Source organism: Urocampus carinirostris, chromosome 9, assembly GCF_059441175.1.
Source record: "Urocampus carinirostris isolate Australia breed hairy pipefish chromosome 9, RoL_Ucar_1.0, whole genome shotgun sequence".
NCBI lineage: Eukaryota > Metazoa > Chordata > Actinopteri > Syngnathiformes > Syngnathidae > Urocampus > Urocampus carinirostris.
The window spans coordinates 41617630-41643589 of NC_142357.1; the positions used below are offsets into that span (position 1 = coordinate 41617630).

At 40.8% G+C, this 25960-nt stretch overlaps 1 protein-coding gene across 2 annotated transcripts; it reads left to right on the top strand.

Moving 5' to 3' along the window:
• The first annotated feature begins 649 nt into the window (after positions 1-649).
• rnf20 (ring finger protein 20, E3 ubiquitin protein ligase) lies at positions 650-24288 on the top strand. 2 transcript variants are annotated; one of them, XM_088343907.1, is made up of 22 exons: positions 650-784; positions 1065-1251; positions 2513-2581; positions 2907-3005; positions 3077-3224; positions 5050-5235; positions 5320-5435; positions 7222-7368; positions 7863-7937; positions 8025-8144; positions 8245-8424; positions 9665-9800; positions 9901-10022; positions 10109-10274; positions 12270-12585; positions 12658-12775; positions 14343-14492; positions 15735-15947; positions 18960-19085; positions 19221-19361; positions 20717-20821; positions 23778-24288. In XM_088343907.1, exons 2-22 carry the CDS (start codon positions 1075-1077, stop codon positions 23952-23954), a joined length of 3087 nt encoding a protein of 1028 aa, XP_088200033.1. In that variant the 5' UTR covers positions 650-784; positions 1065-1074; the 3' UTR covers positions 23955-24288. The 2 variants fall into 2 exon arrangements, with proteins under 2 accessions (XP_088200033.1, XP_088200034.1); XM_088343908.1 differs by having other exon boundaries at positions 5323-5435.
• The last annotated feature ends 1672 nt before the right edge of the window (positions 24289-25960 follow it).

The following is a 25960-nucleotide window of genomic DNA, read 5'->3' on the forward strand; positions in this document are numbered from 1 at the left end:
AAGAAAAAATAATTTCAAATAATAACAAAGATAGGACTTAAAACAAAATTATGATTTCAAATAATAAAATAATAAATAAATCAAAATACTATAATTCATATGTAAAAACAACTAAGAATGCCATAGAAAAAAATACAAAATATATGTACACTATTAAAAAACATTATGAAACGGCGGCGCAGTGGTTAGCGCTTGTGCGGCACAGTTCATGTCATGGGAACCTGTCGTGGGTTCAAATCCAGCTCCAGACTTCCTGTGCGGAGTTTGTATGTTCTCCCCGTGCTTGCGTGGGTTTCCTCCGGGCACTCCGGTTTCCTCCCACGTTCCAAAAACATGCATTTCAGGTGAATTGGCCGGTCAAAATTGTCCATAGGTGTGAATGAGCGAATGAGTTGTCTGTCCCTGTGTGCCCTGCGATTGGCTGGCAACCAATTCAGGGTGTCCCCTGCCCACTGCCCGGAGATGGCTGGGATGGGCTCCAGCCCCCCCGCGACCCTAATGAGGATAAGCGGTACGGCTGATGAGATGAGATGAGATGAGAACCAGAAATTAAATTGATTTATTTAAATACTCTTTTTTTTTAGTCTTCTAGTAGTTATGCCCAAAGTGATTAATAGGTCAAGTACTCCCTTCCGCTAGACGGCGCACTTGCAACTGATTGTGAAATTGACCGAAGCTTCCGCTTACGAGAGTAAAGAAGCCGCAGCAATAACATTCGCTAGTTTCAGTTTTTTCTTTTGTATTTTTTTCTTTTATTTTGACTCGCCTTTCGTGTCAAAACCTGGTACGTTAATTTATAAATCACTCAAGTTAAACCAAACCTAATGACATAAACACGTACATTTAGCGTTAGGATAATATCGTTAACCGATGGTTACGTTAGCGCTCCTTTTAGCATGTAGCTAAGGTTAGCATCACAGTAGCGGGATGCTAATGTTGTTTTTTTTAGCTACAGAGTGAACTGATCGTAAATTTATTTACCTTTAGTTAAAATAACTTGTTAGTAACACCGTTTTTTTATGCAAAAAGTAGAGGAGTAATTCCCACTATGTGTTTTCTGACAGGTGTCTGGGGATGTCAGGGCAGAAGCGTCCTGCAGACTCCAGCGGTCCTTCCTCAACTTCTGGTGCGCCCCCTGAGAAACGGCGAGATCGGGATGGAGAGGACGGAACACCGGGTGTCAGTGCTGCGGCCGCTGGTGGGAGCACCGCGGTGGAGACGGTCATCAAACTTGGAGGGGTTTCCAACTCGGTTAGCTTGATTGTTATCTTCTCCTTACAGTAGACCCCGGTATACGACATGAATCTGTTCTGGGGTAGGGGTCACAGAGTGAAACTGCCGTAAAACGGGGGATAGAAACCTATGGTAAATAGCTAATGCGTTCTAAACCTCTGGTACTACAGATAAACACATTTAAATAACAATAATATATGGCAAGGTGGATGCAGAATCTGATTTTGAATCGTCCACTGGCAAGGATTCTGATGCCCTTAGAAAATGTCCTTGCTTTTATTTGCCATTATTTTTAATAAAAGTCCTGATCGGTGATCGGTTAATCAACTTAGCGAGGGTAGCGATCCACTGGCGTCCTTCAGATTTCTTATGTTTGAAATAATTTCAAGCTTTGGTTATCATGTTTTTGCATCACTCCAAGCTTTAGGGCCCATAGCAAATGAATACGGGGCAAGAAATAACGCATTGTATTGACTAGCAAAGTTTCAAGCACACCTAATCTAAGCATGTAAATGCTGAAAAGAAGGGGGCCAAGTACTGAACCCTGCGGAACACCACAGGTAACACTAAAGGGCTCAGATGTCATTTCACCATATTTAACACAGTGTGTTCCATCTGAGAGGTAGGATCTGAACCATCAGAGGACTGTTCCTGACAGACCAATCTAGGTATCCCCAGATTCGAGAGTGTTCTCCATTCGGGCCCCGGTGCTGTGGAATGCTCTTCCCCCTGAGATTCGATCTGCAACCATGTTGAAAATATCTGTGTGTTATTTGCCCTCATGTAGGTTTTAGATCAGGGGATGGTGTCACAATAGTCTGTGGTTTGCAATAATCTGTGGTCTGTGCAGCTCTTTGAGACTCTTTGTGATTAAGGGCGTCACAAATAAACACGACTTGACAAGATTCTGACCTGAAGAGAAGGGCATTTCGGGGGATAGTTCAGCATATCGGCATTTTCATAAACACATGACGCAAGCCTATAGCTGACCAGCATTTTATATGACATCGACCAATACAGGACAGGGATCTGAGTGATGTAACTCTACAAACGGAGCAATGTTCTAATTTTGTAAGAATTACGGGCACACAAAATGACTTCATGTATGAAATTGGGGAAACTGATATAAAGAGGGCCTTAACTATCTTATTAAAGTGAAACCGTCGTAAGGAGGGGACGCTGTATCCCGGGGTTCTACTGTATCAGTTATGCACAAGACTAAAGACTGTGAAGTGTTATGTGTGTGTTGTATAGTGATTTTGCATTGCACATGTTTCAGGAAGAACAAGATATCAAAGCTCTTCAGGCTAAGAACCGGAAATTGGGAGAATCTTTGGACCAAAGACAGGTATGTTTTGTTACTTTTGCACAAATCAGATTTCTGATAAGTTAGGAATTAAAAGGGCCTCAATGTATTCTGCTCTGTATCTTAAAATGTTAGTGGACAAACAATAATTGTATTGCACATAAATCAGCAAAGACATCATAAATATATTCATAAATGGCCACTGCAAAATTCACTTTCTCATCCATTTCATCTTCATATTGATGATGGGACAGTATTTCTCTAGGCAACTATGTCTTAAACTTTACAAGTCATTTTGTAGTGATAAGGGGGTTGGAAGTGAGTAGATAAGTCTGAAAGGAGTCTGAACTTCCTTTTGGGTTTCCAGGGGATTGAAGATGAATTGCGAGAGCGCATCGAGAGACTCGAGACCCGCCAGGCCACAGATGACGCAAGTCTGCTTATCCTCAATCGATATTGGAACCAGGTGAACACTCAGTGCAAAATAAAAGATTTCTTTCAGCCACGTAGACAAAACCTCATTGTCTTTCGCTTCAGCTTGATGAAAATATTAAGCTGTTCACCCGACTCTACGACCAATCGCCGAGCGAACCAGAGAAATCTCCACCGGGCGAAGGAAGGAACCTGAAGCCAGAAACGCCAGAACCGGATGGTGACTCCAATCAGGAGAGGGCCAAGGACAGAGGTAATGGAATTGCAAATACACAATGGAATTTGTGAATGTGCTACGATGTGTTTGATTATAAGTCCACCGAAAACTTGGGTTAAATGTTCTTTAACAGTTAAGATCTGGACTTTTTTAAATGACTACCAGATTATTTTTTCATAAGCAGAAATCCATGCAAATTGTTTTGTAACAACACTGAAGCATGATTTTATGATTGTATTTTTTATTACTAATTCAGAAACATATGTGTCACTAATACTTATTACCCCTTAGCGAAACGTAATTGTCTAGAGAGGTCTAACTTAGTGGAAGCTAGAGCTCTTGTTGGTAATAGGAATGAGTGGAGAGGTGTTGTAAAAGGATCGTGGGATGTTTGGACGTGTCCTCAGGGATAGGCAGGCCACTTGGGTGATGCGGCAGGGGTAAACCAGCAAAAGCTGTCGGGCCCTGCTGTTGAACGGAAGAGTGTGTTGTGTCACCCTTACCCGAGTGACATGGCCGCTTTCTTGTGTCCCGTTTCATCTGGAGGGACGAAAGCATGACCGACTTGGGTGCTGAGGTGCTTAACTTGTTTGGGTGTTTGGAATTATTTATGGCCCAAAAAATGTTGTGTGTGTTTTTTGCTACCTTTTCCCTTTTTTTATTTTCTTTGTTTTTGTATGTGTTTGTCTTGCTGTCTGTCACCCCTCTCGAGGGATATGACCAGGGTAGATAGATATAGATAAAACATTTTTTGAGTGAGCCATACCATATATTTCAAGATAAAATTCAGCAAAACCGCCTAACTTACTCTCTGGACAAAATCAAAATTTTCAGCGCGTTTTATCTCACTTTGTGATGTTTTGATCAAATTTATGAAACGATAATAATAATGCCAGAACCTTTGTCCCTTGTCAACAAATATACTACTTTAACTTGTTTCCCTCCTACAGTTTAAGATTGTTGAGGCTTATGTCGACCTTAATTATTTTTTCATAAATAATAGTTTCAAAACGAGGTGCAAGCCAAGCTCTTATGTAAAAATGTCACAAAAAACTGCAAACGAAAAATGTATGGATGTGTTTTCCTTTAGTGCAGCATGTGAGTGAGAGGGGACCGTCTTATGTGTGCAAAGATTTGGCCACCCCTACCTCCCACCCAAACAAATCCACCCATTCCTACCGCTCACCCAATCAGATTGCTCTTTGTGCTTAGCTGACATTTTTGAGTTGCAGTTTGTTCTGTGGGTTTTTATTATAAAGTCTCTCAACAGCGTACATACATTGATTAATGAGCTTCCATTCAAAGGATTCCTTTGCAATGTACAGCAAAATGGGGTATGTTGTTGTAAACAGTGACTGTAAAGTGTAGTCAACAATAGAATAGAATAGAATATACCTTTATTGTCATTGTTACAAAACGGGTTGAACATATTGTGACAACGAAATTGGGCGTGGAACTCCAGTTTCACATTTAACAGTGAGGACGAAAGAAAACAAAAAAGATAAAGTAACAAAGAAGATTAAGGTTATAATTTACACAATATAACAACATCTTATATTTCCAGTGTTGTTTCTGCTATGCACACACCAAACTAATTACTCAATCACTCCATAGAATATTTGCATCAGTAGCATTTCATCTCCGAGCCATTGGTACTTATTAACAGAGTCACATCTGGCTTGCAAGCCATAGTTTCCTGACCCCTCTGTTCCGCCATTGTACATATGTACTGTACTTGATGGAAATACACCTGATCCAACCCTGGTTATGAGATAGTTTGATCACAAAAATGTAGGGAATTTTCCAAATATTTACATTCAACGAAATTGAAAATATAATAATGTAGTTCACTGTCACATAGGTCACCAGGGCGAGACATCCAACTCTTTCCTGGCCATGTTGGCCAGTAGCACCAGTGAGGAGATGGAAGCCGAGCTCCAGGAGCGGGTGCAGTCCAGTCAGACACTCGCCACTCGTGTAGTGGAGATCTACAAGTGTCTAAAGAGTAGCGTGGACCAACTGAAGGCGGACATTGAGTCTGGAGGTGGTGAGTTAAAAAAAAGACGTGACTATAGTTACTAAGGACTTCACTTTGACAAAAACTCACTGTTGTCGGCTGTATTTCTTCCAGCAGGGAGTTTGTGCCACGTAGTTTCCAAATTAAACACGCTACTGACAAGTGAAAATGAGCGACTACAACAACTGTGTGAGAACCTCAAGCAGAAACACAGTCACATGACCAGTGAGGTAGGCATTATCGTGTTATGACATTGCTTTGAATTGTCATAGAAAAATCAATCGAAAAGTTTATTTTGATGAGTGATAAGAATAATGAAGCTGCACTGACAATTTATGTAGATATCACTGGACTTTTAACTCAATAATAATAATTTTCATAACTTTATTTCTTCCTTTGTCTTGCTTCTTTGTATAAATAACTTTTTTACTATGCAGTATGAATATTTAACTGCATTTTTTATTCATTTATTCATGTCAGGCAGTTACATTCTTTGTGTACTGTACACGTGAAAATATCACTTAAATTCAGGCAACTCATAGACAACAGTAATAGTTTGGTCACGGAAAGAAAACATTCACAACTGTGTTACTACAAGTAACAACCTAATAATATTCAAGTCAAGACATGTTTATTTGTGACGCCCTTAATCACAAAGAGTCTCAAAGGGCTGCACAGCTCAAAGACTATTGCAAAGTACAGACTATTATGACACAATCCCCTCATCTAAAACCTACATGAGGGCAAATAATACACATATTATCAGCATAAAATATAGGTTATTCATATGCTATAGAATAGAAGTGTGTTTTAAGCTTAGATTGAAACATTTTCACTGAGGGGAAAGAGCATTCCGCAGCACCGGGGCCCGAATGGAGAACACTCTCGAACCTGCGGATCTCTTCTTGGCTCTTGGGATCACTAGTAGACCAGCGTTTTTCGAGCGAAGGCTCCGGACTGGAACATGGGGGGAAATTCAATCTGAAAGATATGAGGGAGAAAGTCCATGCATGATTTTGTATACTACCAACAGAACCTTAAAATCACATCTTGAGCTAACAGGGAGCCAATGCAGGTGAGCTAAAATCAGGTTCATGTGATCAAACTTTCTTGTCTTAGTTAAAAGCCTGGCTGCAGCATTTTGTACCAGCTGAAGGCTCTTGATTTTGGACTTGGGGAGACCGGAGAGTAGTGCATTACAGTCATCGAGACGGGAGGTAACAAACGCGTGAATTATAATCCCCGCATTCGACTGAGACGGCATAGGACGAATTTAAGCAATGTTGCCAAGATTGAAAAAAACTGTTCTAGTAATATTCTTAGCGTGTGTTTGAAAGGACAGATCGGGGTCAAATATGACACCTGAATCATATAAATGTTCAGAGACGTTTTTGAGAACAAGTCACAATATTTAAGTGGACCAATAACTCGCATTTCGGTCTTTTCAGAGTTAAGGCGCAAGAAGTTGAGTGACATCCACTCTTTTATCTCAGTGAGGCAAGCCCCCAAATTTCCACAATTCAGTGTGGCAGATTCCTCCATCGGAAGATATACTTGAGTGTCATCTGCGTAGCAATGGAAACTGATATTATACTTGCGAATAATATCACCTCATGGAAGCATGTAAATGCTGAAAAGAAGGGGGCCAAGTACTGAACCCTGCGGAACACCACAAGTAAAACTAAATAACCCAATTCAATAACACTACTAGCATAGAGAACAAATGGACAATTTTATCAGAACAATATACCAACAATGTAAAATAAGTTCTAACAATGGTCAGGACAAAATACCAACAATGATAAGAGAACGAACATACATTACAGAACACACGAAGAACCTTGCAGTGCATACTGTAACCAGATCAACTGTGAGTACAGTAGTTTAAACCTCTAAATATTTTTGCATTGTTTCAGTTGTAAACTCGGACTGTTCCAGAGTTTCACACCACTTACAGACACACAAGAACCTACGCATTGTTCGAAATTCTATGTCATCTCTTCCTGTCTTTTCCAGTCTCGATCTCTTGTCCGGGCAGCAAACAAGGCAGACCAGCGTGTCAGCGAGCTGCAGGTTTTGAGCGAAGAGCTTCAGTGGGATATGGAGAAGATCCGTAGACGAGAAAATCGTCTCAATGCACACATGAGTGAGATATTAGAGAGGGTAAGGCACTTTTTTTCACTGTTTCCTTCTCCAGTCACTCAGGGTGGCCACTTGGCTGCAGGCTACGGCTTGCCTCTATTTTAATTGTTAGCTGCTCTTGCTTTTATCTTTTACTGGCCATTTCTGTAGCTTCTCCCGCTTGTCGCTAAAGTTAGCCTATTACATAAGCTATGACCAACTCTGGGTGTATTTAGCTTCCTCTATCTTTTGTTGTGCCTTGTGGGGATTCACACCAGCATTCGTAGGGTCGCTGGCTGATGTCCATTTTTGGCCTTGCAAGAAAATATGAATGTAGATTTTGAATTTTGCTAAGTGGTATCTTTCAGGTAGTGTGTCTATAAATGCACAGGCTTCATTTTAAGCTACAGCGACCTTTTGTTGTGAATTTTTACATACTGTCACTTTAAGGAAAACTTTCATTACTCAGATTTTTGAAATGCTTTGAGTAGGCTTGTCTACTATTTAAAAAAAATCAAACCTTTCATGCACCTTAGGTGAAAAGCAAAGGTTATAAAGTGTGCGGGGAGGCCAGTAGCGTATGCGGAACCATCACTATCAACAAAAGAAAGGTAGGAATGTCATCATTTGTAAATATTTACTTTGGTGCAACACTTCTCTACGGTTTTCGTGTGTTTGGTGACCTTTTACTCCTTCAGTTTGAGGAAATGAACAGCGAAATGGAAGAAAACCAAGAACTGGCAGACAATCGTCTCATTGAGCTCCAGAAGCTCCAGCAAGACCTGCAGAACGTGCTGCAGGAGAACAACAACATGAAGGTGTGTCTCATGTGCCTCGGGTTGACCTGTACAATTATTTCCTGCTTTTAATTTCATATTCTTTTGAAATGCTAAAACGACTTTTTCTCGCTTTATCCAGGCTGAGCTGCTGAGTCGAGCAGAAGGCCTGGTGAAGGATACCTCTGAGTATCGGTGTTTGCAGTCGCAATTTTCCGTGCTGTACAATGAGTCTCTGATCCTCAAGGCTCAGTTAGACGAGACCCGCGCACGCCTCAACACAACAAGGACGGCGCAACTACGGCAACTTGAGCACATGGAGGTCAGTTAACATTTGTTTATTTATATTGTAAAGGCATTTCGGTTTCCTCCCACATTCCAAAAACACGCATGTTAGGTTAATTAGCTGGTCCAAATTGTCCCTAGGTGTGAATGAGCGAGTGAGTTGTCTGTCTCTGGCTGGCAACCAGTTCAGGGTGTCCCCTGCCCACTGCCCAAGCATGATTGGGATGGGCTCATGCACCCCCGCGACCCTACTGAGGATAAGCGCTGCAGATAATGGCTAAATTTATTTGGCCTCATTCTGTGCACTGCCAATATTTTTAGACACAGTAAAACAAATCTTTTCCTTGCCCATAGTTGCGCTTCGTCATCTCTCCTTTCTTCCACAGGGCCGTAAACACCCTATATGCACACAAGACTGTGTAAAAATATCTTGCCTGTGTGTAGTAAAAAGATCGTCATATTTTATCTCTCTACTCTTATTTTGGAAATTTGTTTTTGTTTTTATCATTGCTGTCATGATTACTGATGTGACTCAACTGTGCCCGCTCATTTTGCGCCAACCGCATTGATTGGCTCCCTGGCACTATTTGAACCCAGTCCTGTCAGTCCCCTGTTGTCAGTTCGTCTGCGAACCTCAGTGTATAATAAGCAAGACTTTTCGATCCTGACTCCCACCTGTCCTGTTTTTGCTCCCGTCTGTCTCCGGCTACGACCCGTTTTGATCCTGACCACTACTGCTCTCCCGTCTCGGGTTACGACCTTTTTTTATCCCTGACTACGTCTACTCTCCCGTTCTGGCTTACGACTCGTTTCCAACCCCGACCACACCTTGCTCTCCCAGTCCCGGGCTACTGATCAGTTTTTTCCGTCCCTGACTCCGCCATCGCTCGCTACGGAAGATCCACTTCCGTTTTCGGATCCGAGTACGAGAGCTACTTGCTTCCCGCGTCCAGCTAACACCGGATCGTGGGCGCAGCCCTTCCTCTTTCCTTCAATAAAACTTGTGCTAAACGCTACGCAATTGGGTCCTGTTTTGGTTCTGGTCCTGACAATTGCACTATATTTCATTGCACTATTGTTCTGATGCACTTACAATTTCGGACAGGATACAAGCAGTAGCTTGTATTTTTTTTGCTTAATAATCCTAACTATTTTTTTTTCTCTTTTAAACATTGTATTCATTCCTGTAGTGCCACGTCGAATCTCATTGTAATTAATGATCACTTAATATTGTTATCAATGACGATAAAGACCATCCTAATGTTTAATATGGACAGAACGACGAGGTGACTCTGCAGAGGAAGGTTCGCACCGAAGTCTTTCAGCTGGAAGATACCCTCGCTCAAGTCAGGAAAGAGTACGAGATGCTGCGTATCGAATTTGAACAGACTCTTGCTGCCAACGAGCAGGCGGGTGAGGATTCCAGGGTTGCCCGAGAACCCCAAACCGCTTTTTCTCATCGGGCAAAGCTTACAGAGATCGTATGTGCTTTTTTTCCTTCTGGTTCCATCAGGCCCCATCAACCGAGAGATGCGACATTTAATCAGTACGTTGCAAACTCACAACCAGCAGATGAAGGGAGAAGTTGTGAAATTCAAACTGAGACTGCGAGAGACACAAGCCGAACTCAACCAGGTGTTGTTAAAAAAATAACCCATTCTCGATGACTGTATCGATTAACGTACAGTATGGAAGTCATTTATTTAAAATTGCTCTTGTAGGTTCGTATCTCAAAGGGGAGCGCCATCTTGCAAACTCAATCGAGCACGGAGATGGAGGTTAAAGAGGAGACCACGACAACATCCCCTACGACAGCAACTGGCCCAGGGGAGTCGCTGGTGAAATCAGAACCTCCAGAAAACGATTCTTCGACAGCAACCAACACAGGTGAGCGTTGCTCGGTGAATCGGCAAGTCGGAAACACATTAAACACTTTTTTTGTGACTTCAATCTACTCAGATATTGGGCTGTTTTTTGTAGCCATCGGCGAGTCCAATTACTAGAATTTTTTTAAACTCCCCACTGTGTTATAAATAAACCCCAAGTGGTGCAAAAATTGCTTCATTTATCTAAATAAAACACTGTTGATTAAAATAATAAGCAAAACACATGTATTATTTCATCAACATTATTTTATTTTTAGGAATTCTTAATTATATTACACATCTGAGACACATTTAGAGGACGCTAGCATGTTTGTCCGCCATCTTACTTGTACAGAAGCCCCGATGACCATTTTGAAAAGATAGCTTGTCCTGGTGGTGCTTTTAGCACTTAATTAGGGCGGCATTAGCTCAGGAGGTAGATCAAGAGATCGCAGGTTCGATTCCCGGCTCCTCCGTGTTATATGACGAAGTGTCCTTGGGCAAGACACTGAATCCCTAATGCCCCCAACAAGCATGTTGGCGCCTTGCATAGCTGATCGGCCGCTATTGGTGTGTGAGTGTGTGTGAATGGGTAAGTGTGAAGCACATTGTAAAGCACTTTGGGAAGTCTTTATTGACTTGAAAAGCGCTATATAAATGCAGACCATTTACCATTTACTTTATGCACCTTAGCCCTGCATGTGATTCCTTTGATTCAGGCATTCTGTATCCTTTTTCCCCTCTGTTTCCTTTTCTAGCCACTATTATTAACCACCTGGCTGTGGGTTGTGAGTTGCAGCTAGCAGATATTGCTAGTTTTAGTTGTTCCATGTAAATAAAGTTTGCTTTGTCCTTTAATGTCACTCACCTCCTATAGCTGAAAGTCGCTGAGTTCTGTGGTTTAGGGTCACAAATTCTGGTTTGCTCTTGGAATCTTTTACTGTACTTTTTCATTGCTTCTCGTGCTAGACTGACCAACTTCAGCTATTCGCTCTTTTCAGCTGCTCTGGTTGTATGCTGTTTGCTCGGTCTTCTGTTGACACTCGTGGGGTTTTACAGCAGTTTCATGTCCTTACACTGGCTGAAATTTATACTTGCTCACCCAGGAAAATATGGAAGTAGTATTAAGCACTTAGCTTAATAATTTCCTCCGAGCATTCATAGTGTCCTCTTAAAATGCACGTGCCTCAGTTCTATTCTAATTAACAACGACATTGTGGTAAATATTTAAACACTGTCAATTTCAGAAACAAGAACATGCTTAAATTTTATGACAAGTAAACAGACGTTTGAGATTAAAATAAATTAAATCACAGGACTTTATATGCATATTTTTTTTCAAAATAAAAGTCAAGTCATGTTTATTTGTGGTGCCCTTAATCACAAAGAGTCTCAAAGGGCTGCACAGATCAAAGACTCTTGCAAATCACAGACTATTATGACTCTATCCCCTGATCTAAAACCTACATGAAGGCAAATAATACACAGATATTGTCAACATAAAATATATGTTATTCATATGCTATAGAATAGAAGTGTGTTTTAAGCTTAGCTTTAAACATTTCCACTGAGGTTGCAGATCCAATCTCAGGGGGAAGAGCATTCCATAGCACCGGGGCCCTGATGGAGAACACTCATGAACCTGCGGATTTCTTCTTGGCTCTTGGGATCACGAGTAAACCAGCGTTTTCAGAGCGAAGGCTCCGGACCGGAACATAGGGGGAAATTAAATCTAAAAGATATGAGGGAGCAAGTCCATGCACGATTTCGTATACTACCAACAGAACTTTAAAATCACATCTTTAGCTAACAGGGAGCAATGCAGGTTAGCTAAAATCGGGGTCATGTAATCAAACTTTCTTGTCGCAATTCTTGAAACACAAACCCACTGAACTGACCTCTTCCGAGTTACTCTGTCACACATGACATAACACATGAAATAGATTTGACCTCGTTTCCTCAATGTTTTGGCCTTTTTTGTTTTCAGATTATGACTTGCATTGTTATGTTTCTCGAGGTCTCTCTGTGAAAACCGAGCTAGGCGCTGAACCTGAGGCGACAGTCAAGGAAGAGGAAAAAGAAGAGAAGAAAGAAAAAGAAGAAAAGAAAGAAAAAGAAACAATTAAAAAGGAGGAGAAAGACCGGGAGAGGGAAAAAGAAAGAGAGAGGCCAACTCGGAGTGGCGGCGGGACGAGCAGCGGAATAAAGGAAGAGAAGGAAAAACTAGGAAGTGGAAACCAGACAGAGGAGCCGTCCGCGGAGCGCATTTCTAGCGCTGGAGGGCCGAAAAGGAAAGAGGTGGAGCAGCTGAAGATTGTCAGAATAGAGCTCAAGTGAGTCACGCCTTTGTCACGTGATTCAATTTGAAAATGAATTGTGGTAAAATCACAACATTGATTGTACAGAAAAGCTCAAGAATCCCAGCGGGAGATGAAGCTGCTCTTGGATATGTATCGATCAGCACCGAAGGAACAGAGGGACAAAGTCCAGTTGATGGCAGCAGAGAAGAAAGCAAAATCAGAGGTGAAGTGCAGAATTACAAGCTGGTTATTATAATACAGAGTTTCTCAATTATTTTTTTGTCATTCCCCCCTAGGAATAAGAACCACTCATGCCCCCCGAGCCAATCCCTAGTAATAGAATAGAATAGAATATACCTTTATTGTCATTGTTACAAAATGGGTTGAACATATTGTGACAACGAAATTGGACGTGGCACTCCAGTTACACATTTTAACAGTGAGGATAAAAGAAAACAAAGAAGATAAAGGTTATAATTTGCACAATATTTACACAAGAAGTGTGGGCATGTAGGATGTTACATACAGTTTTGGGATCGTATTAGTGAGATATGTGGTATTGCAAAAATAGTCAACATTTTGCAAAGTGATCATAGGCACAATCACATAATATTGGTGTTTTCCCATAGAATTTTGTAAGACCTCGGTGGGTGAACAGTCTAGGGGCGTGTATTATACTTCTATGTTATACTAGCCTTTATTTTTTCACTCTACAGTGAACTTATAACTAATTTATGTTAAACTTTTTGTACTAAGCAACTTTAGTGTCAAGTAGCATAGAAATCTGGAAAACAAACTACGCAATTAAATGAAAATTAGAATTATTAACTCGTTAGTGCTATAAAAAAAAATTCAAGTACTTTTTACAATTCAACATGTAACCATCCATTATCTGCACCGCTTATCCTCAGTAGGGTCGCGGGGGTGCTGGAGCCCATCTCGGCCATTGTCAGGCATTGGGCAGGGAACATCCTGAACTGGTTGCCAGCCAGTCGCTGGGCACACAGGGACAGACAATTTGCTCGCTCATTCACACCTAGGGACAATCTGGACCGGCAAATTTACCTGACATGCGTGCCCGGAGGAAACCCACACAAGCACGGGGAGAACATGCAAACTCCATACAGGAGGTTTGATCTCATGACCTCAGAACTGTGCCGCACACGCGCTAACCACTGCGCCGCCGTGCTGCCCAACTTGTAACCAATGTTTACTAAAACAACACAGAACCTCTGAAAAAATATACATTAAAAAAAGAAAAACATCATTGGTCTCTACAGTACTTAATATTGGCATTTAGGAACACCAAGTGCTAAGCTTTGAGGGACGGATGCAGGAAATGGTGCCCCTACGACCCGTCGGCTCAAGGGATCCAACCAACCAAATTAAAAAGCAAAAGATCAGCAGTCGGTTGAAAGATTTGAAATGCACTCTGCTTTGGAGCAATCAATAACATTAAAATTGGCTCATTTTTTCTGCTTTTCATACAATACTTTCATTTTTTTAGTCTTCTGTATTGAACGTAATTATTACCCAACACCTACAGAGCCCTTCCCGTGTTTGTAAACAGGAAGCCAAGCTGCCGATGCATTGTTGAAGCAGAACGGCAGAATTTATGTCAGTTTATAGCAGCCCATTCAAAAAAAAGGATTGTTGATCATATATAGAAAAATAGCATCAATTGGCGTCTTGAAAGTGCTTAAAAAGTGCTTGAATTAGGTCATGAAAACGGTGTAGGAACCCTGAATATGAGGCAGAGGTGTTAAGTTTCACTTTGTTGTCAATTTCAGTCGGACGAGCTGCGTCAGCGATTGAGAGAGTTGGAGGAGCGAGAGAGGAGGGAGGGCAAAAAAATGGCCGACGAGGAGGCCCTAAGAAAGATTCGCTCCGTGGAGGAGCAAATCGACATCCTCAACAAGAAGCTTTCTATCGCAAAACAGGTGTGATAAGATCTTATTGCATATCCACTGTTTTTGAGTTGTTTTGGGGGGATTTTGATGCTAGTCATACTTATAAGGTTTTATAGACTAAAATTTTTTGTTTTGTCAGAACTTAACTGTATTGTATTTCATTACTTTTTTCCTTTAAGTTATTATGATTTATTTAATACAGTAGTACTAATAGAAATCTTTGCTCATTTTTTATTTTCCAATGTATTTTAAAAAAAATTATTATCCTACTGCAATAAAAGTAGTATTTTAATACTCATTACTGTTCAAAATGAATGAAAACTAGTATAGATATTTATTATGTAAAATTATTTTGTTATCACTAATTTTTTTAAATTATTTTTCTTAGTACAGGATTATTTTTTTATATATAACTGTAATCATTTAGTAATTCAATAATTATTGAAATTACAATTAAAAATAATCAACAGCTAAAGCATAATGTATAAAACAGGATTTTTTTTTATTTTTGATGGATTATTTTTCTTATTTTATGACTTGTGTGAATATTTTTTTGTATTTAAGTGCAGTTCTATATTATTCTAATGTTCATATTACAATTGCAATTAAAAATGATAAATGACTAGTATTGGGAAGTATAGGATGTATAAACCAGTATTTTGGGATTTTTTTGGTGTTTCCCGTATTTTGATGTATTTTTCTTATTTTAGGATTTATTTTTTCTATTACTGCAATTAAATATTTTAATGCTCATATTAAATTAAATATGATTGAGAATTTGGAAGAATGGACTATAAAAGTTTTCTTGAATTAGTATTTTGAAAGCCAAAAAAACTAAAACAATTAAAAAGATTAGAAAGTAGTATCATGAAATATAAAATATAAAAATGTGTGTTCTAGTATTTGTTTTTATTTCTCTTATTTTACATTGGCCATGGTCCAAAATTTTGTATGTGTTTTTTGCTACTTTTCCCCTTTCTATTTTTTTTATTTTCTTTCTCTATGTACGCGTTGTCTTGCTGTCGGTCGCCCCTCTCAAGGGATATGACCAGGGTAGATAGATAGATAGATTAAGAAGTAATAAGACAAACAATACTTAATATGATCATACTTATTCGTCAATAAAATAATACGTTACTTGGAAAAATGAAACTTAAAATATTCTTAATTTTACACTGGTGCATTTTGCAGCCAAAGCATTACGTAGAAGCAGCTCAGTTAAATCTGAGAACTTATGTGTAACTCTTTTTCGGGTCTTCCAAATTTCTACAGGAGGAGGACGCATTACTGAGCGAGATGGACGTAACGGGACAAGCCTTCGAGGACATGCAAGAACAAAACATTCGTCTGATGCAGCAGCTCCGAGAAAAGGACGACGCCAACTTCAAGCTGATGAGCGAGCGCATCAAGTCCAACCAGATCCACAAGCTCCTGAAAGAGGAGAAGGAGGAGCTGTCCGATCAATTGCTCACTTTGAAAACGCAGGTGAGAGTTTCTACTGTGACCTCTGCCATCCAAAGCTTGTTTCACACTGCGGGGAAATGGGATTATTTTGCACCGAAGCGACCAATATCCGATCTGTTAAAGTCCGTTTGAACGGTTCAAATCTGCTTTTTGACCTCGGACACTTTCATACGTGGTCCTAAATGTGTGAATTTCCCTACGGAGTTAAATAAAGTATCTTGACATCTATCTAGACATCTATCTATATCTATGTTTCTATCTCCATCCATCTCTATATATCTCTATCTATATCTATCTCTATATATCTATATCTCTCTATATCTATATCTATCTATCTATTTCTATCTCTATATCTCTGTATGTATCTCTATTTATATATTTCTCTCTCTCTCTCTCTCATCAAAATCCGATACACATCTGATCTTTTGGAATGCTACATCTGTGTGAACAGGCGGGGCGCATTCATGCGGCCAAAGGAAGCGTAGAACTCAACAACCGTGGCGGACGAAAACATGAAAGGCGTTCGATAGAGGGAAAGTGAGGTTTTGGATTTTAATAATATTTCGGGGGGCAACTTTGTTCAGCTTCCGCTAGCACAATAGCTTTAAAAAAGCTCAATACACTCCGCCATAAGCATCCATGTTTACTTCCCTAAACACTGGACGCCTTGCATATGACATCACGTGTTCTCTTTTGCACATTCGAGAGATTTGTGGCGTTCACACTGGTGCAGAAAAGACACAGGAGATAGCGTACAAGTCACATCTAGATAGAAATTTGAACGCTCTCACAAAAACATCGGATTTGACAAAAAAAAAAATCTGATTCGGGCATTCAGCTCTGCAGGGTGAACTTAGCCAAAAAGCAGCGTTTCGTACAGGTCCCTGTAATCCTTTAAAATGCTTGGATTTTAATGTTGTTTTCAAGCCCCCAATAAGCAGGTCCGCGCCTTGAATGGCTATCGCTGCTATCGGTGTGTGAGTGTGTGTGTGTGTGTGAATGGGTAAGTGTGAAGCACATTGTAAAGCGCTTTGGGAGGTCTTCATTGACTTGAAAAGCGCTATAGAAATGCAGACCATTGGCCAATCAAGGTCAGGAACATGCTTGAATTTTGTGTAAAGTGCTTGAAAATGCTAGAAATTCCATATAGAAATTTCCATATATTTATCGGCAGTCGGACTCGACATACCATGCATTGAGGAAAAAAATAAATAATAAGGCCGGCCTCAAAATGACGCCGCTTCAATTGCATTGTCTTGTATGGGGTTGTTCTGTGAAGCGTCATTGCCACCTACAGGTGCATAAGGAAAGGTGCATATGGACACCAAAATGCCAATGCTAAGGCTCTCCTCATAAAAAAGCAGCCGCTAAAAGCAAATTGTACCGCCTTTCAAATTCAAACGGACTCGGAAGAGTAACAGCTCGGTAGCCTAGATGGTAGGGCGCCCACTCCGAGACCTGGAGGTCGTCGGTTCAAGCCTCGGCCGAGTCATACCTAAGACTTACAACATTGGTACTCATTGCCTCCCTGCTTGGCGCTCGGCATTAAGGGTTGGAAAATGGCTGCGCCCTGTTTGGCTGCGGCTGCATCGGTTCGCTACTGTATTATTGTCTGCTCCTATCTTCGGCGTTTTTTCTTCCCGTTTTGACAACTACACTATGGATTACTTCTATCCTATGGACATGGGTTTTAGCGCACAATAGATGTGTGTACTCAAGAAGTTTCAGCTCCTTGCCCTAAAGAATTCTCGTGCCGGCGTGATGAAGGGGCCCATGGTGAAAGGACAGCCGGAGCTAGCGAAGCGGCTAGCGGCGTTATAAGTCTTCGGTACCATCCGCAATTATGGTAAATGCGAACTCACGACCAAATAAGATCATCGAGTGCGGGTGGAAAACATCGAAGCGCACAGGGAACGCAGTTGCTGTGTTTTGCGGAAACGTGGCTCACGTTTAGCATTCCGGACGCTAACGTGTAGCCACCCGGAGCTACCTGGAGAAATCCGGCTTCAACGTCGCTAAACAGAGACACGAAAGCCGGGGGGAATCGGAGAGGAGGCGGACTTGCTAACACGAGGTCGTGTATCCCTGGATTTTCACAAAGAAAAGATTTCCATCTGCCGCAGGGATGTCGAACTTTTGGACTGGCGTGACGTCATCCATTCCGCTACAACCACCCCTAGGGCATCATGTTAATCTGTTAATAAACAACGGGGTAGACTGCTGGAAGTGTGAATTTCCCTACGGGGATGAATAAAGTATCTATCTATCTATCTATCTATATATCTCTCTACCTACCTCCTTCCTCCCTCCCTTCCCCCCTTCTTTCCTTGCTTCCTTCCTTGCTTCCTTCCTTCATTTCTCCCTTCCTTCATTCTTTCCTTCCTTCCTTCCTTCCTTCCTCCCTCCCGTTTACTTTAAGCGGAAAGATTGTAAAAAAGGACGCCACCATGACGAATACGTTCTCTCTCTCAGCCCCCACTCTGAGTAATAGTTGACTGGAGACAATGGAACCTGGCCAAAATCGTGCTGTTTATTTTAGGTGGGCCACAATGGTACGCTTCAACGTCCCGAAATGCACTCTGCCAGCCACTGCACTCAGCAATATTCAACCTGAGATAATGGATCACAACCGAGCATTTCATTTTAGGCTAGCCTCCGGACAAAAGTGCCTTCTTCTGCTGTTCCTCGCACGCAGCTGTGTGGATTTGGGGCTAATGGATTGAGGCTTCACGAGTGCAGTTCATATGAGGCAAAAATCCTGCAAAAAAAAAAAAAGAGTCGGGCCCCACCAAAGTGTGCACTCACAAAGATATGTGATCAGGGATAATGTAATGCTGCTGCACAAGTGCAGTTTACTATTTGTTGAACGGATTGACAAAATGAACTACCAGGCCCAACCAAAATGTGCTCTGCCGGTTCCCGCACCCAGCGATACAGCATCAGGGATAATGGATCGCAGAACATTTTTCAACTCGCCATGTACTTAAGACAAAGTAAGTGAGTGATTACAGTCATTTTTTGTCCAATTGTTAGGTGGATGCCCAGCTGCAAGTGGTGAGAAAGCTTGAGGAGAAAGAGCGCCTCCTGCAGGGCACCATCAGCACTGCAGAGAGAGAGTTGACTCTGAGGACGCAAGCGCTGGACATGAACAAACGCAAGGTAGCCCGCCGATTTTCCGCCTCATTCCAAATCATTACTATTTTGTTTTTGAGCCTACTGAACAATTTACCACGCAAACTAGTACTGGCCTGTAGTTTATAAACTTCTTTATGGGTTGATATCTTTTTCGTCCAGGCTCAAGAGTCCATGCTGTTGTCAGAAGAGGTTCGAATTCAGCTGGAGCAGGTTCAACAGAGGCTCCTGCTGGTCCGAGACGAAGCCGTGGAGAACAGCATCTCGAGGGAAAAAGAGTCCTTTAACTCCCGGCGAGCACAGGTAGGAGACGCCGTCTAAATAGCCCCAAAGCACTGTGGGACTTGACGTTCCAAAGTAAAGAATGGCCCAATCTCCGAAAAGCTTTTTCTGTTTTTCTTTTTCCAAGGACATTTTCATTTTATTTTCTGCCCGACCCCAAATATGTCAAGTGTATTCATCGATTTATTGGATTTTACAGCTGTATCCGGCACTATACAGTGTAAATCTTTGCTGTTGGCTATCCAATTATGAGCAATGTTCCCTGTCATTTTCCTTACGGGTCTGAGCGTTCACACAAAGTCGGTGAGCAATGTCTGAAACAACAGTGAGCAACAGCAGTCCGAAGTATGGCAACTAAATCCATTATCAAACATGTACAAAACTTGACATAACTTATATAGCTGAGTTTCCGGCAATGCAAAATTATTTTTCACTTTTGCATGAATTGACTCATGTACTATTGCAAAGGATGTAGGGCCTACAAACATAATTTGTTTTCACAACAATTATTTCACAAGATTTCCATTTCTTTTTTTTCTGGTATCTTTTGTCGCATAATACTAATATTCTTGGGGAATTCTATAGTCGGTTGCAAGATACAGAACTGTATTTAATCACATTTATTAGTGGAAGTACAATGATGGCAACAAGATTGACTTGATATAATTGGAAATTATTTGAATGCAACACAAAACTTTTTTTTTCTTTTTCCTTGTTTTTTTTCTACTTTTGAAAAAATTATTTAAAAAAAAATCACATTGTTTATTTTTTCCTAGCTTTTTCTTCTCTATTTACTTTTTTTCTTTGTTTCTTTTCTTTTTTTCTGGCTTTTTTTCTGATTTTTTCCTTCTCTTTTTTTTCCTCTTCCTTTTGTTTTTTTCTCTGCTTTTCACTACTTTTTCATTTTGGAATTTTTTTGTTTTTCGTTCTATTCCCCCCTTCCTTTAAGTCATGTTGTGCATAATTTTACATAATATTTGGTCGTGTAGGGATGAAAGAAGCAGCGGTTCCTTTTAGTGAGCCGAGCCGAAGAAGCCGGTTCTTGAAAAACTCTACTGACTTTACTCAACTTCGTTCTACTTTGACTTGGACTTCAATGCATGCACCGTAACTTAATTGGCTTCTTAATTAGCAATTTGGAGCCCTGATTTTTGTGAGCTGGCTGGATTTTCTTGTGCGCGGAAAAGCTCACACGCAGCTTAGAGGGAACATTGCTTATGAGCACATCTTGTAAACAGGCAGGATGCAGTAATGGGTCTTATCTGTCTTTAAACATGTAAACGATTTATTCGGATTGCTGCACAAATCCAATATTCCGTGCGCACTCGATTATTGCCTGCATGTAAGCAAGGTCATTGTTGTGACTGTTGTTTCAGGAGGATATCTCGAAACTGAGGCGGAAAATTGACAAGGCCAAGAAACCAGCAGAGAAAATCACCAATGGAGATGACATCTTGAATGAAGAAATTAGTGAGTACAAGGTGAGATGGTATCATTAAATAATAAATCTATATGTATTTGTATTGTCCCTTCTTTTGGCCCTCGAGATCAGCAATATTCGACTGGGAATAATGGGTTACTGCCAACATGCACTCTGCCGGTTGCCACTCATTAGTATTAGTCCACTGGGGATAACGGATAGCGGCCACTACCGTGCATTCTATTTTAGGCGGGCTAGAACGGCCCGCCTCCTGACCAAAGTGTCTTCTGCTGGTAGCAGCATCATGGGATTGGGGATAATGGAGTGCAATCCATTTGAGGTGGGAATAGTGGCAAAGAAGGAGCTGGCAGGCTGGACAAAAATGTGCTCTGCCCACACATGCTTGCTGCAGTTGTCCACCAGGGATAATGGCAGAGAGAAGCCTGGCCCAGCCCGAACCCAAAGTAATGATTGACATTTTAGTCCCAACCTGAATTTCGAGCCCAAGATCTTAACCTCTAAAAGTGACTAATTATTGGGTCTTTTTTTCCATAGGGCCAATGACTGGTGTTATATTATGCCGGTACTTAGTGCGTTCGTACGGGTGCTTGAAATCCTTGTAAATGCTTACTTTTCAATGTTGTGTTTTCAAGGTCAGGAAAATGTTTGTATTTTGGCTGAAGTGCTTGAAAGTGCTTGAAATTGTTGCAATTGCCATGGTTATTGGCAGTCTGTTTCTACAGACCACGCAATAAATGAGGAAAACATTTTTTTAAGTGCGTGAAAATGACACTGACATGCCTGCTCTGGTGGCTTTTCATGATGGCGTTGTCTTGTGAAGTATCACTGCCCCCTACTGGTCATACCCAAGAGGACAGCTCTATTCAGAAAAAAAGTTGGCTCGGCCAATTGAGAAGAGCTCTTGCAGCTCCCAAACGTCTCCTCAGATATAGATACTTTTAAAATTATTTATTATCCATTATAACAAAACATCATGCACCAAAATATTTAATAGTCATTACATATGCTTTACTAGGGGTTCCTGAAAAACACATGAAATATATATTAAAATATTTACAGATTTACAAAAAAATGTAAATAACAAAACTACAACACAAAATCCCTGAAAATGTAAAACAATAAAATTAAAATTATAAACTTTTCAGTGCAATGAATATATGATAATATGCAAAAAAAATTAACTATTTAAATTATATTTTCACAACTTTAGACACAGATCCTTTGAAAACCATTTTAATTGAAATAGAACACAAAATACAAAATAGCTGTCTCTTAAGATTGAAAGATTGAATGCATTCTGCTTCGGAGCAATTAAAATAATTAAAATGAGTCCAAATTCGGCTCATTTTCTGATTTTTCTAAATACAGTACTTTCTTTTTTTGTCTTCCGGATTGAAATCCATTATTACCTAACACTTTTAGAGCTGTTTCTCTGTTTGTAAACAAGTGTGGCTGGCGTAGCAAAGCTGGACTTGCATTGTTGAAGCAGAATGGCAGAATTCATGTCAGTTTATAGCAGCCCATTGGCACAAAAAGATCATAGATGGAACAGATACAAGTAGTATGTGCTAGATCTTTCTTGTCTTCTGCATTGAACTCCATTAGTACCCAATACTTTTAGAGCCCTTTCTCTGTTTGTAAACAAGAAGCCAAGCTGCACTTGCATTGTTGAAGCAGAATGGCAGAATTCATGTCAGTTTATAGCAGCCCATTGGCACAAAAAGATCATAGATAGGAACAGATACAAGTAGTATGTGCTAGATCTTTCTTGTCTTCTGCATTGAACTCCATTAGTACCCAATACTTTTAGAGCCCTTTCTCTGTTTGTAAACAAGAAGCCAAGCTGCACTTGCATTGTTGAAGCAGAATGGCAGAATTCATGTCAGTTTATAGCAGCCCATTGACACAAAAAGATCATAGATAGGGACAGATACAAGTAGTATGTGCTAGATAGCAAGATAGTGATTTTATTGCAGTCTCGGTCAACAACAGCAAAAACGTTCTTTTGATTGGTGCTGGATTCCTTCCTTTTAAGTTACTGGAAAAACTGATTGTCCTTGAAAGTGCTTGAATTTACCCATGAACCCTTTACTTTTCACGCATCGCTAAAAATGCAAATCTTTGTTTTGTCACCAGCTCTCACTTAGAACACACTCATATCGCCAACATCTTAGATCAGGGGTGTCAGACTCATTTTACCTCGGGGGCCACACGATAGAACATTCTGTCCGGGGCCGGACTAGAAGATTAAAGAGAAAGAAAAAGAGATAAAGAAATAAGAGAATGAGGGAGGGAAAAGAAGAGAGGGCGGGACAAAGAAAGAAAAAGAGAGAAGGACAGTGCGTGAGAAACAAGATAAAAAGTTGTGAGAGAGGGGGAAAAGAAAGGGAGAGGAAGAAAGAAATCCAAAGAGAAATAGAAAGAAAAGAGAAAAGAAAGCGCAAAGGGTAGGAAGAGAGAAAGAGAAAAGAGAGAAAAGGAAAGAAGGAAGTTAGAGTAAAAGAAGTTAAAAAGGCACAGAGAGAGAAAGAGACAAAGAGCAACAAAGGAAGAGAAAAAGAGAAAGAGAAAGAGAGTGGGAGAAAAGGGGTGGAAGAGAGAGAGAGAGAGAAATAAAAGCGCAAAAGGTGGGAAGAGAGAAAGAGAAAAGAGAGAAAAGGAAAAAGGGAAGTTAGAGGAAAAGAAATTAAAAAGACACAGAGAGATAGAAAGAGACAAAGGGAGAGAGAGAGACAGAGAGAGAGAGAGAGAGAGAGAATTACAGCATTTGTGAGAGGCACCCAGCTTTGGCAACATCAAGCGGACATATTTCAACCTGCAGCTCGTTTTTCTCTTGCGCTTCTCCGAGTGTTGCCTCGGGGGCCGGATTCAATCCCTTAGCGGGCCCGATCTGGCCCGCGGGCCTCCTGTTTGACACCCGTGTCCTAGATTCTCCCGCCCATCAAACCCATTCTCAAGATGAGAATAATCCATTCTCCTCCTCCTCCCCCTCACAGGCTCGCCTAACGTGTCCCTGTTGCAACTCTCGGGTGAAGGACGCCGTCCTGACAAAATGCTTCCACGTTTTCTGCTTCGAGTGCGTGAAAACGCGCTACGACACTCGCCAGAGGAAATGCCCCAAATGCAACGCCGCTTTCGGGGCCAACGACTTCCATCGCATTTACATCGGATAGGCCGAGCCTCGACAGGAGGCGGGACAAAGACCGGCCGAGGGGCGACAAAGGCGCCTGGAGTCAGTGGCCACGGCGACTTCTCTTTTTTTGTGGTCAGTGTGGAAAACTGCTCCCAAAATAGATGTGCAGCTACAAACTGGATTTCACGCTTTATTATAGAAGCTTTCGTTCTGTTTTTACTGACTGAATCTAGGACATAAACAGAAAACTATTAACATTCCCGTGATCCCTCGTATCGTCAAATGTCGTGTTTGTCCCACTACGTGTTTTTTTTAATTTGAGGACTGCTGAAAATTTCTCGAGTGACTTGTTATTAAACTGAAAGGTGAGCGTTTTTTTTTTCGTTTTGGAATGTTTTCCCAAGGAAACTGGCTAAACTCTTCTTTTTCACAGTTTTGTGTGCTTGTTTAGGGTGGTGATGACCCTGGGGAAGAAACTGTCTCTGAGCTCGTTAGTCCTTTGTTTAAAGAAAGGGTCTCAAACCTGCGGCCCGCGGAGTGATGGTTTGAGGCTCCTGCCTTAATAAGAAATTTTAAAGCAGGGGTGTCAACTCATTTAAACTCGGGGGCCACACGATAGAACAAACATTCTCTCGGGGGCCGGTTTAATAGATTAGAGAGAAAGAAAAAAAAGAGAAAGAAATAAGAGAAAGATAGGGAGAGAAAGGTAGAGAGGGTGGGATAAAAAAGATAGAGACCGAGAGAGAGAGAGCGTGAGAAACAAGAGATAAAAACAGAAATAATGAGAGAGGAGGAAAGAAAAAGAAAGAATGAAATCCAAAGAGGAGAAAAGAGCGGAAAAGAGAAAGGGGAAAGACAGAAGGGGAAAGCAAGAGAAAGAGAGTACAGGAAGAAATGAAGAGCGCAAAAAAAGGTGAAAAGACAGAGAGAAAGAGAGAAAAAGGAACAAAGAAAGAGAAAAAGAGACAGAGTGAAAGAGAGAGAGATAGAGTGAGAGAAAAATGGAGGAAGAGAGAGAGAGAGAAATACAAGTGCAGCGTTTGTGAGAGGCACCTGGCTTTGGCAACATCAAGTGGACCTAGTTCAACCTACAGCTCTCTTTCTCTTGCGCTTCTCTGAGCATTGTCTCGCGGGCCGGATCCAATCGCCTAGGGCGCCTGATCCGGCCTGCGGCCCGCCTGCTTGACACCTGTGTTTTAAAGGGACAGTGTGTAATATTTAGTGCCTCCTAGAGGTGATTTTTATATAAGGGGTAAAAGATATAGTTTTGGCCCCACCTCACCAAGACCCTAGTGTCGGCGGCCCCCAAGAAAATTGAGTTTGAGACACTGTTTAAAGGGACAATGTGTATTAATTGACCAGTAGATGTCGCTGTGTTCTGTAGTTTAACCAGAAAAAAGTGCTAAAAAGCACAACAAAGAATAAGAATTTACGTGGAAAAAAACAATCTTCACCTGCAAGTATTTTTTTAAATGCATGATTATCAGCTTTTTTACTTAAATCAATATCGTTTTTTTGTAATTAATGAACTTTTTTTTTTTTTTTTTTTTTTTTTTTTTTTTACAACTAGGAGGTATTAGATATTACACACTCTCCCTTTAAGGGGCCCGTCTAATACAGAGCAGCAGGTCATAGAGGTGGTGACTGGACTGAGAGGAGTCCTAAATAATGTTGGCTCTTCTGTGGTTGGTACCGATTGGGCAAGGAACAGCCGATGATTTTCTAGGCTGTGTTGATGAATCTCTTTAAAGTGCTTTTGGTTTCAACAACTTGAACTGAAGTTCTTTTGGAAGTTGGATTTTGGTGTAGTCTGCCTTACACATTATTTAGTTTTAAATTAGATGTGAAAAATTAAGTTGTGTGTAAATTTAGTAAAAAAAAGAAGGAAAAAAAAGGATGTTGTCAAAGTAGTCCAAATTCAGCTCCAAAAAGTATGGCAATACCTGTAAGTTATAAAATTCTTATCTTGCTGCTTAATGTATCCAAAAACCTCAAAAAAAGAAGAAAAGTAATGGCTTTAGGTCAATTTATCTTCCTTTAGTTTGT

Excerpts from the sequence above, each read along its gene's own strand:
- rnf20 (XM_088343907.1), top strand. The coding sequence starts at position 1,075 with ATGTCAGGGCAGAAGCGTCCTGCAGACTCCAGCGGTCCTTCCTCAACT. Across the intron at positions 5,436-7,221 it reads ACAGTCACATGACCAGTGAG|TCTCGATCTCTTGTCCGGGC; the intron begins GTAGGCATTATC and ends TGTCTTTTCCAG. Across the intron at positions 9,801-9,900 it reads TGCTGCCAACGAGCAGGCGG|GCCCCATCAACCGAGAGATG; the intron begins GTGAGGATTCCA and ends TGGTTCCATCAG.